The sequence below is a fragment of the Acartia tonsa genome, chromosome 8 (assembly GCF_053477335.1).
Source record: "Acartia tonsa isolate MP-2025a chromosome 8, ASM5347733v1, whole genome shotgun sequence".
In the NCBI taxonomy this organism is placed as follows: Eukaryota; Metazoa; Arthropoda; class Copepoda; order Calanoida; family Acartiidae; genus Acartia; species Acartia tonsa.
Window position 1 is genome coordinate 39,955,176 of NC_137267.1, and position 11,889 is coordinate 39,967,064.

The 11,889-nt window shown below is 30.5% G+C and overlaps 1 protein-coding gene across 1 annotated transcript; it reads left to right on the forward strand.

The window, feature by feature from the left end:
• Positions 1 to 604: 604 nt before the first annotated feature.
• On the forward strand, positions 605 to 11,368 carry LOC145326938 (uncharacterized). The gene is made up of 17 exons (XM_080170388.1): positions 605 to 728; positions 1,513 to 1,563; positions 2,107 to 2,170; positions 3,221 to 3,295; positions 3,482 to 3,563; positions 4,123 to 4,216; positions 4,314 to 4,420; positions 4,767 to 4,846; positions 5,184 to 5,287; positions 5,474 to 5,527; positions 5,761 to 5,833; positions 6,133 to 6,173; positions 7,158 to 7,227; positions 8,750 to 8,798; positions 9,551 to 9,627; positions 10,211 to 10,277; positions 11,017 to 11,368. The coding sequence occupies exons 1-17, from the start codon at positions 647 to 649 to the stop codon at positions 11,110 to 11,112; spliced, it is 1,266 nt and encodes a 421-aa protein (XP_080026514.1). The 5' UTR covers positions 605 to 646; the 3' UTR covers positions 11,113 to 11,368.
• The last annotated feature ends 521 nt before the right edge of the window (positions 11,369 to 11,889 follow it).

Sequence of the window (11,889 nt, forward strand, 5' to 3'; positions counted from 1 at the left end):
TTATTAGGATTAAGGCAGTAACTAAGCAAAAACCATCCCAAGATTTAAATCTTAGAATTAAATAGTCTGAAAACTTCCCTGAACTAATAAAAAGGTTCCTTAAAGTCGAGAACTTAATTGAATCTGTAAATTTAGACATTTGTAACTCTTTGTTAAGATTAATACTTTTTTTAGGTTCCGAAAAGATAACAAAGCTCGAAAAATTAAAATCAAAGATGAGAAACGCAAAGCAAGCTGATGAGGAATATCAATAATTATCTATTTACTTCTTTACTTAATACTTTACAGCTTTACGCTGATATTAAAATAGAATTATAAAATCAAAACCAGTTTTTTAACCTAAAGGGGTTAAAGGCGCGGGCAACAAAACTGGTAATAATTTTAATATTCGTGGAAATTTTGTGTGATATGATGATATACATAACTTTTTTGGTATGGCTGAGAACTGGTTCTAACCCAACGGATATATATCGGTTTGGAAGCCATACTGAAAATGATAAATATCCAGTGGATTATATTACAACTGGTTCTCGGTTTCTAAGGCCTAACAAAACTGGTTTTAACCCTATAATTTTTCATTTTAATATCCGCAGAAAGCTGTTTAAAATACACATAATAAAGGAAAGTAAGATAATATTTGCTACAGATGTCAATGATAAAGATATTGAAAATTGTGATTTTTGACATTCTCCTGGTCATGGCTGATGCTGGCACAGATCTTTATAATGGTAATTCTTTTCACTTTATATCATAATATTTGCCTCACCCCTATCATCTAGGGGTGGGTAGGAGAAGTCAGGAGATAACCTAAAACCGCCCCAAAACATTCAAATAATTTCCCTGAAAAGTACAGCCTATCAATATCCGAGATTTTTTAGCTTTAGACAAAAAAACTAATTTATATCATAGGATATGAAACAAGTAAAATTTTGTCTATTAGTAGATTGCACAAAGAAAAGTAAAATGTAGAAATCAGTTTCTGAGTCATAATGTAAACTTCTTTAAAAAATAATGGTTTACTGTAAGCATATTTACTACAATGTACAAGCAGATTAAAGTGTTTATGATTGTTTGTGCAACTTTGCTTTTTATCTCGTTACTATATATCTTGATGTAAATTGCCTCTTGCAAAGGGGTCGGCCTTCTTATAAGGTTGTGGATGAGAGTGACTAAACAATAGTGTGGCTGCGGCTATAGGTGTCTGATTCTCTCTAAAAAAAAACAGATTTCCGTAAATCTACAAAGATAGTTTGCAATTTTTACTTAAGATTTTTTCTAGAAGCTGTTTGAATGAGTATTACAGCGGCTACAGCTGTTAAAAGTTGATTGGTAATAGTGGCTGTGACTTGATAGGACTAATTGAATTTGACTGTTAGATATTCTAAATATTTTTATGAATACAGCTGTAACAAAATTTTTGGCTCTCTAGCTTTAATAGAAGCTGGGATAAAAAGAGCGGTCACAACATATTCTTTTTCCAGATTTCCTCTAATTAACCTCTTATTTTTAAAGGGTACACACTCATCAACGAAGGACATTCAACTATAGGTCACGTGGCAATTGGTAAGGTTTGAATAATTGGCGGTTTTCCTAAATAGCATGTTTTGATGCTTATTGTAGAAGACGAAGAAAATCGCTCAAAAACAGTATGTGACGTCAAAAAAATGATGGATTATCCAACTCTTTTTTAGGGGTTTTCTTTCCCACTCCTCCTCTCCTTATCGCTCATTTTTATGACGACAGAATTTTTTTGAGCGACTTTCTTCGTCTTCCTTATTGTAAGGCTAGGATAGAAGTCCAAGAGCTGGCAGAGATAGTACCCGTTAGTTTAGTATTACAAAAATCCGCCAAGATATAATATTATTGTGAAGAAAGGACAAAGAGTATTACAAAATTAAATTATTCAGGACGATATCCTTCTAAAATGGGGGTAAAATGTAAATATCTATTACTTCAATCGATAAATAATTACTTGGATTGGATATTGCACCAGGTTTTCGTCTACTCTAAAAAATTGTGCTTCAGGCTGGCTACTATAACGATACTTTCTATCCTGCGTTTGTCCTAGGACCCTAAAAAGATATTGTTGTAATGATCAATTTTTAGCATTAGTTTGGCTGCCAGGAGTGTTGTTTACTATTTGGATACTCTTTAGAGTTTATATATTGAGGTAAATATTTTAAATACACAAAATGGTAGGGATCTAGAGGGAGAAGAAAATGGCAGATAGATTTATGTACATCCCCAATGACGATACACAAAATTCCCTCTTCTGTAGATTACAATTATTTGTTGATACGTTTAGACTCTCAACTTAATGAATCATCCAATCAAAATTCATTAAAAGTCCCGAAAGTTGTCAAGGCAACGGTTAAGAAAATATATAGAAAACTTTGGTGACTAGTGTAATAAACAATCAATTTGTCCTCTTTAAAAGGGGTTATGCTTCTTACTTCTAGGCCCTAAGTCTTCAAAATCATTCTAAGTAATTCAGGGTTCGGAAGCCGCGCCTCAGCCGCGCATAATACTCAGTTTTAAACCTGCTTGTGAGCAGAAAAAGAAATTTCAGAAAGAAGGATTGTCTTCTAAAGAGTAGTTTTATACATCCAGCTGAATTTTATAGTGATAAAATGAAGATTTTACTGAGGCTTACACGCGGCTTACGCGCGGCTTCCGAACCCTGCTAAGTATCTAAAATGTTAAAAAAAAGATCTTTACCTCGAAAACCTTCTTATGCTACACAAAAACACTAAAATAGCCCTGTAATAATTCATTATGATTTGCCCCACAGTGCTATGGTCTAAAAATTTGGACATTTAACCTCCCTCTGTCCATTTTTAGATAAGGACAAAGCTTTATTTGTACTTTTAATTAGTAGTATATACGGTTTATTTATTTATTCAGTTTATGTAATTATTACATGTGCACTTAAATTATATTCAATTCTTATCAATCTTAAATATCCGTTTGTATTTTAAAAAATCAAAGCTTTATTAGGTAGTTTATACGGTTTATTTATTTATTCAGTTTATGTAATTATTACATGTGCACTTAAATTACATTCAATTCTTATCAATCTTAAATATCCGTTTGTACTTTAAAAAATCAACGCCTAACTGAAAGAATAACATTAATTGTAATCTTTCCTTTTTATTAAAAAAAAATACTGTAATTACATCAAACATGTTTTAAGGACATCTTTTGAATTTGATTTTTTTAGGGTAACTTCAATCAAGACAGGAGCTTTGGCCCTTCTCGTAGGAGGACTCCTGAACCCATTTTTCATTCCTATAATGTAAGTTAACATGTATGAATTGAATATGTAAATCAATAGTTTCAGAGTTTTGTTTTCATTTAGTTAAGTTATAAGATGTTAAGGCTTTAAACTATTTCTAATAATAAATACTTTTGTTGTACTATAGACAATCTCGGTAGTACTAATTGAATTGCTCATGGACATTACTTTGCTTGCTTTTTACAGATATGGATATGCCATTTGCTTGAACAAGACAAATAGAAAGGAAAAATCAGATGAGATTTTCATCTACTCCATATTTTTCAAGGTATTTTTCATTTTTTTAAAAAACACTTTGTGACTCCAAAAAACATCAGATTTAAGTCCTCAAATCATACAAAACTTATATTTCCTAATATTATAGTGTCTAGAAGGAATGTCTGAATCAGCTCCCAAACTCATACTAATCCTATATTTCTTAATATTATCGTGTCTAGAAGGAATGTCTGAATCAGCTCCAAAACTCATACTAATCCTATATTTCTTAATATTATCGTGTCTAGAAGGAATGTCTGAATCAGCTCCAAAACTCATACTAATCCTATATTTCTTAATATTATCGAGTCTAGAAGGAATGTCTGAATCAGCTCCCAAACTTATACTAAACTTATATTTCTAAATATTTAAGTGTCTAGAAGTTATGTCTGTATAAGCTCCCCAAACTCATACTAATCCTATATTTCTTAATATTATCGTGTCTAGAAGGAATGTCTGAATCAGCTCCAAAACTCATACTAATCCTATATTTCTTAATATTATCGTGTCTAGAAGTTATGTCTGTATAAGCTCCCCAACTCATATTAAACTTATATTTCTTAATATCATAGTGTCTAGAAGGAATGTCTGAATCAGCTCCCCAACTCATGCTAAATACATATTTCTTTGCCACAAGAGGCTTCTATCAAGACAATGGAGATTTTGGTAAACTATTTCATAAGCTAAGTTACCATCCTTAAAATCGTCTGTAATTATATGTAGATATTTGGATTTAAGAAGAAAATTTATGTTTCTTATTCAGAATGGATTCCAATGATTGCAGCCATAGTATCAATATTGAGTATTACCAAATCATCCACAGAAAATCATTTCATAGAAGTCACACAACATAACCCTTCTTTTACTAAGGTAAGGTTTTGAATCAATCTTGAATAATAAATTAACAGGATAATTACTGAAGATTCCACAATTTTCATGGAAATAATAAAAAATAGGTTGAATGATGAATCACATTATAGGCCATTTATAGATAGGTGCCTAATTACCTTTAAAGTTACTGTCCAAAGAAAAGATTATCCCTGTGCCTTAGTCCCCAAAACCTCTAAAGTTAGCCAAAATAAGAAAAGTTGCATTTTTAGTACCCAAATTCCAAGACAGTCTTTTTACAGTTTTGACCATAAGCTTTTACAGGCTTCTGTGGCCTCAATTTATCTCTTTTAGCTAAAAAAAATCTATAAAAAATATTTATTTTAAGATGTTGATAGCCGCACCAGTATTTCTTTTTCATGTTTTGTTCAGAACTCTCATGTATGGTATCATTATTGCCTTTCTCAGGTATTATCCTAAAATATAAATAGTAAGGTTTTTTATGTCTCAACTAAAGATCTCAGTAACCACTAAACCGATATGGTTCTTATTTAATTGTATTAAGATTCAGAGAGAGAGAGTGGGGACACTAGGCTGTTTATTGCACTAGTCCCCAAAGCTATCTCATTCGTTGACTTAAATACTTTGAGACTTTTAATGAATTTTGATTGGTTGCTTTATCAAGTTGAGTGTTTTCAACCACTAATTGTCATCTACAGAACTAGAAATATTTTGTGTATTAACATTGGGTATGCACATCAATTTATCGTCCATTGTCCCTGATAAAGATTTCCTGTATTTTCAGGGAATATATCCTTGTACTTTGGAGTGTGACCATTGTTCTATCATGGGTATTAGCTAAAATCATCAATAAAACACATATCATATGCACATCCTGGACATCTATCGGTAAAATTTTAAACTATTATCATTTATTTTTTCCCTTTAAATTCTTATTTTTGATTTTTAAGATTTATTTAGGGGGATAACCCCTGCCAAATTTATTTTTGCGCTTGCTGAATAGAATAAAACATATTTTCAAAACATTTTTGTTTGTTGGGTATTAATACCAATTGTAAAAGAATTTCTGTTTAGGATCATTATTTTCTACCATTGCATTCAAACACATTGAGAAAGGAGTTGTTACAGGTAAAATCATTGTACATATTGTTTAGTACCTATGCTCTCATTTCCGTTAAATAAAATGTGTTAGCGCAGCTACTCTATAACTAGCACTAAATGACCGAACATAACTTTGTCTGGAAAAATAATAAGCTATGTTTTTTGACGGATTTTAAATAAATAACATAAACTTGATTTCTACTGTGCTTTCAACTGCTAGCTTACTATCACTGCGCTACTTATGGACATACTTGTTTAAGGTCCTGGATATTTGTACCTACCCCAGATTTTAGCATTCTACTTTGCTAACACTCTAGTCACATTTACATCAGGGTATTGTATTTTTATTACGTTTTAATGATTTAGTAATTGTAAAGTTTTTCACAGGAAAGCTTTTTCAATTTTTCATATGTTTATCTGTAATGGATAGCTCTTATAGTTAATTTGGACATTTTTGGATTGTCCTATTGATTTCAAACAGTTATTTTAGACTTCTAAATGATATTTGTATACCATTTGCGCTGTTGTTATACACTTATATATGTTTGTCTGTCTGACGTTCTGATCTTTTGGCTTTTCTAGATTTTTTTTTTAGCTTTGAAACAACAATATTCTAAATTCTTGTTTTGCAGAGTTGTTGCTGTGGTTTACATTGTGGTAAATATTAAAAATGGTAAGTAAAAATATTTAATTTGTTAATTAATAGTTTTAATAAGCTATCAACAAGGGATGAGAAATTGAAATTAAAGGGGACTATCCACGAACCAGAGCAAGTGATTCTAAGCATCTTTCAGCATTGACCCATAGTATTTTTTTAGTATATATACTAAGTTTATGTTTAATATTTGCTTTATCGACTAAAAAGTTAGGTTTCACCATGGTTTTATAAATATGAAAAAAACTTCGAAATGTTAAGCATTGTTTGGTGCAATATCATCGAATGTTTTGATGAGTTCAAACTGTTGTTTAAAAGCTTTGACACAAAATAAATTTTAATATTAAAAATGTATATTTAGAAAAAGGGTTGGTAACTTGTAAACAGTTTAATTAATGTACTTTTGCAATTTCCAACATTTGATGCTTTTCTGCAGTGTTATTTTATTTTGTCCTTTGAACTCAACAAAGCATTTGATGATATTGCTCTACATTTCAAAGTTTTTTTCATTTAAAACCATGGTGAAACCTAACTTGTTAGTCGATAAAGCAAATATTAAACATAAACCTAGTATATTCACTAAAAAAATACTATGGGTCAATGCTGGAAGATGCTTAGAATCACTTGCTCTGGTTCGTGGATAGTCCCCTTTAATTTCAATTTCTCATCCCTTGTTGATAACTTTTTAGGTTTGGGATTAAAAGGGATAGGACAAGACAATATACTGTTCATTCATGATAAACAAAACTTCCCTGTTTAAATTTTTAAAAATGATTTGGTGTAAGTTTTTACACTGCTAGTTTGAACCTGCTAATCAAGATTTCGTTATTTACAAAGTTTATCAGCCAACAAAAGGAAGTGAATTATTAAGATTTGTTGATCAAATTAATTTACTGTCTAAAGTCCTCTCCTTTCTCTTGGAACTGACAAACCTAGCATGAATTGAAATAATCTACTATTTTTGTATATACAGACATTGCAAGAAAAATCTAAAATATTCAGGTGAAATGGAAATAGATCCAATTCCAGAAATATCATGTTATCCTAGTGGATCTAATATCACTGGTCTACAGTAAGTAATTCCAGAAATATCTTGTTATCCTAGTGGATCTAATATCACTGGTCTCCAGTAAGTAATTCCAGAAATATCATGTTATCCTAGTGGATCTAATATCACTGGTCTCCAGTAAGTAATTCCAGAAATATCATGTTATCCTAGTGGATCAAAAATCACTGGTCTCCAGTAAGTAATTCCAGAAATATCATGTTATCCTAGTGGATCTAAACATCACTTATTTATTAACACTATTTATCTGCAGAGATCTTAAGTTATAAGACAATGGAAGGTACATTCAGGGATAAGGGATAGGAAACCTGACCGAAAATTAGGTCTCAGCCTCCTTTTTAAAGTGATGGGGCAACTTTTCTTTTTTGCCTATAAAATCAACTCATTTTCGCCAGTTCATTATTGGCTGTAGGCTAATATCCAATAGCCTGAAACTTGCTTTTAGCATTAACCAATTAATTAATAACCAACGCTTCCCCCAGTTCCTAATTGGCTAAATTAATTCAAGCAAACATAAATTTATGCTATTAGAATGACAACAATGGAAATTTTCTGCTATCAGAATGACAACAATATATATGATGTTCAATCACATCAACTTATTATTAAATCTACACATTAATAAATGTCCATATAGCAAAACATAAACAGAGAGATCGTTTTTTGAAGACTGCGTAGGATTCAACATTTTATACTTCAGAACAATGTGAAAAACTCATGTCTTTAGACAATTTAAAAGTTATATTTCATGTGGAATTGATAACCCACCTAAATGATTACAAATACAAAACTAGTTCAATATGTAAATAAAAAGTGTACTGTGTTTTGTTAAAAAACATTTTCATTAATTTTGGTAAAAATTATTTCACACTTAATTCAACTTTTCTGTTAATTTTTAAAGTAAAATTATTTTTCTTTTAATTCTTAATTTATATGTATGCTATGGAACAATTAGTTGATAGAATGTTACCCATGTACTTATTCAATTCTACTTAATTTATTTATTAAAGCTGGGGGGCTAAAGCGGTGTTTATTTCTATATACAAATTTTGGGGTGAAGTAGATCCCCCCTTAAAATGTTTGAAAATAAATCAGATTTAACCATCTCAAAAAAAAACTTTTTTTTAAATGGGGGGTGAAGTAATGACAATCTTAACGGGATTCTACTTAAACCCACTAACATATTGGTTCTTTGAAAAGTTTTTATTATATTTTATGCTAGGTGGAATCAACTACCTGAATTCTATTCTATACTTTTTTTCTTTGCATTCATATAATAGCTATTTCATCATTGTTCATAGTTTTCAAATCTAACTACTGCATCATCCCAAAACTAGTTTTTTAGGCCTAGTTGGAAAATAGGCTTGGAATAATTTTTTCTTACGTTTCCCATCCCTTATCCCTGGGTACATTAATGTACATCTATATTGATCATACCCCAAATTAGTATTAAAATTATTTTATAAACAACAAAACAAATAGTTCAAATTATCTTTAATTAATCTTTACATAATAGTCCTTGTTTTAGAATTGGTCGAATTTGTGATGAAAATGAAACACCAAATTATTACCTAGAGGTAATATTAACTAAGTTATTATAAAACACACTCAGTCAATAACAAAAAAGGCAACCCAAAAAAGTGTTTGTAAATGCCTAATGGTTAAGTTACTAAAAGGGTTAAATTTTGTTATTTTATTTAAAGGGACTATCCACGAATGAGAGCAAGTGATTCTAAGCACCTTACAGAATTGATCCATAATAATTTTTTAGTGAATATAATATGTTTATGTTTTATATTTGGTTTATCGACTAAAAAGTTAGGTTTCACCATGGTATTATATGAAAAAACTTTGAAATGTAAAGCATTCTTTGAGGCATTGTCATCAAATGCTTTGTTGAGTTCAAATGATAAAATAAAATAACACAACCGAAAAGCATTAAATGGTGTAAATTGCAAAAGTACATTAATTTAACTGTTTACAATATTACAAGTTACCAAACCTTTTATTAAATATATATTTTTTTATATGTCAAAGCTTTTAAACAACAGTTTGAACTCATCAAAACATTTGTTGATATTGGACTCAAAAAATTTTTTTCATATAAAACAATGGTGAAACCAAACTTTTTAGTCGATAAACCAAATATAACCAAATATGCTGGAAGATGCTTAGAATCACTTGCTCTCATATGTAAATAGTCCCCTTTAACTTACATTTTTTGTCAAAAATGTTTAAGCTCATTGTAAAATCTAATTAAAAGTAAAAAAATAGCAGTTTTTAAGAGTGCTTCAAAAACCTAGTTGTACTTGATGATCTTTGTTTTTAGTATGTTGTTCTTCCATTAGTGGTCATATATGGAACACTTACTGTGCTTTTTAGCTTTTCCCTTTGGGTGTATTCCAGGTATACAAATATCTTGTTATCTCATCATTACTAATCTTTTTATGTACATGATTGTCCTTGTTTGCTTGTATATGCTACCCTACTTTTAAAAAAAATAATTCAAAAAAATTTAATAAGTTAAAACATAACCTTTGTCCTTTACCCCCCCCCCCCTTCTTAGAAAAAAAGAAAATTACAGCTGTTTAAAATTCATAAATAAACAAGGATGACAACATCCATAAGTAGCGAAGCACAAACAAATCATCATTGTGGATAACAAACCGGAAAAGGAGATTTAAAGAGCATTTATTGAAATCAATAAAATATTTTGGGAGAAAAAATCACTTAACCTTTATTACATACTTTAAAGTCTTTAAAATATACATATATTTTGTATGATGACCGACAGACTGACGATCAAAGTAAATTCTAAACTGGATGCTGAGAACAATGAGAATTTTAATTTGATATTAATATCCATAAAAATTTGACAATTGAACCAAAAATACCAGAGATATTAGAAATATGTAAAAATTTTAAAAAAAAGTTACTTGTCCTTTCATCTACTTAAAATAGTTTAATCAGCTTTTGATAATCATTCCAGGATGTACGGAAAAACTGTGGAGCCAATTATCTGCCAACCTGGGAATCAAAATTGGACTAGATCAAAGGTAAATGCTGTGTGCTTGATTATATGGACATAAGCACTTTAGACAGCATACCCTTCGATTGTAAAACTTTTGTATTGAAGTCCTAACTGTGCATTGTAATGAGTTCAGGGTAAAAACATTATCCCTACTCTAACTATTTATGTCGCTCACCTGACAGCACCACTTTAAAGTCTATGGTTATGACGCAGTTTTGGGCCGAGATTCGAACCTAACACTACTTTTTATGCTATAGTCGTGGATTGCAACTTTAGTTTATTTGGTTCCAGGACAAACGCAGGAGTCCCAAACGTCGTAGTGGACAATCGCAGGAGTGTTAAAATATTAATTTAAGTTAGTATTTCTATATTGGTTAGGTTAGGTTAAGATATGAATATTCAAATAAGCCCCCCTCAGGGGTTAGGCATTTAAAAAACCTAAAATATGGTTTAAAATAGGTTAGGTTAGGTTAAGTGTCCACTCCTGCGTTTATCCACTCCTACGTTTGTGACTCCTGCGTTTGTCATAGGACTGTTTATTTTAATGGAAAGATTAACCTAACTTGGATCTTAAGTGATAAGACAATAAAATGAAAAGTTGAGGTGGAAAAGACTGGACTTTGTTTGTTTGTATAACCCAATCAAGATTTAATAACATTTTACGCCAATAAATTTCTGATTATTGAAAAGCTTTTTTTGTGACGTCCAAAGATAAATTGAATTGTTGTAAAATCAAACACATTGACTAATTCTTTATATTTCAGGCATTTATATCAACATACCCCAAGTTTCTATCCATTGGGAATGGGTGGAAATCTCATTGGAGGGAACCAGAAATAGAGAACCCCTGTGGACTGTAAAAAGATCTGAACACAAATAATTATTTTCTACAGTGTAAAAATAAATTGCTAAATGTTATAGTACAAACAAATGCATCTATAGTAGATATTTTTTAAAAATTCTAACTTTTATATTTTATAAATCTTTTTAATCAATGATCCTCTGATTGCGCACCCTTTGTCTCAAAGTCCTAACTGTGCATTGTAGTGAGTTGTGCCTGTTTATTAATTAAGGCATCTTGCTCTTACTTTTATTGATATAACATTTCTTATATAGCTACAGTGGTTAACATTTTCTAGGTACGTCCTTAGTATAACACGGTGTGGTTCACACTCGAACCCGACAACTTCCCGACAGCAAGCCGAAATGTTACCGATTACAATAATGCTGTGGAATATAATTTACTCTGTCTAAATTACAAATATATCTATTCTTGTTTTAAAAAAAGATATTCATGAGTAAGACGATATTTTAGTAGGTTTATAAAATTAGTTTATGAAGCTTTTTGAAGTGCTGAAAATTTTCTCATACTGGCTTATCATTGGTTAATTAAGATTTTTACTTGCCTGCCATTGGTAATTTAGTCTCTGTATCGGCCTATTACTAGTCATTTGTAATATATGACGTCATATTTTTAAAAGCACTATAAACAGCTTGCTGGTTTATTTTTACTCGAAAAGACGGGCAAGTTTGATTTATAGATCATATGCTTTTTAGTCATGGGAATTAGGGATGGTTTAATAGTCAAATGCTTTGTTGACATCAAAGTGTCACAATTAAAATCAAGATGAAAATCA

Excerpts from the sequence above, each read along its gene's own strand:
- LOC145326938 (XM_080170388.1), top strand. The coding sequence starts at position 647 with ATGTCAATGATAAAGATATTGAAAATTGTGATTTTTGACATTCTCCTG. Across the intron at positions 4,421-4,766 it reads ATAACCCTTCTTTTACTAAG|ATGTTGATAGCCGCACCAGT; the intron begins GTAAGGTTTTGA and ends ATTTATTTTAAG. Across the intron at positions 6,174-7,157 it reads TGTGGTAAATATTAAAAATG|GTGAAATGGAAATAGATCCA; the intron begins GTAAGTAAAAAT and ends TAAAATATTCAG.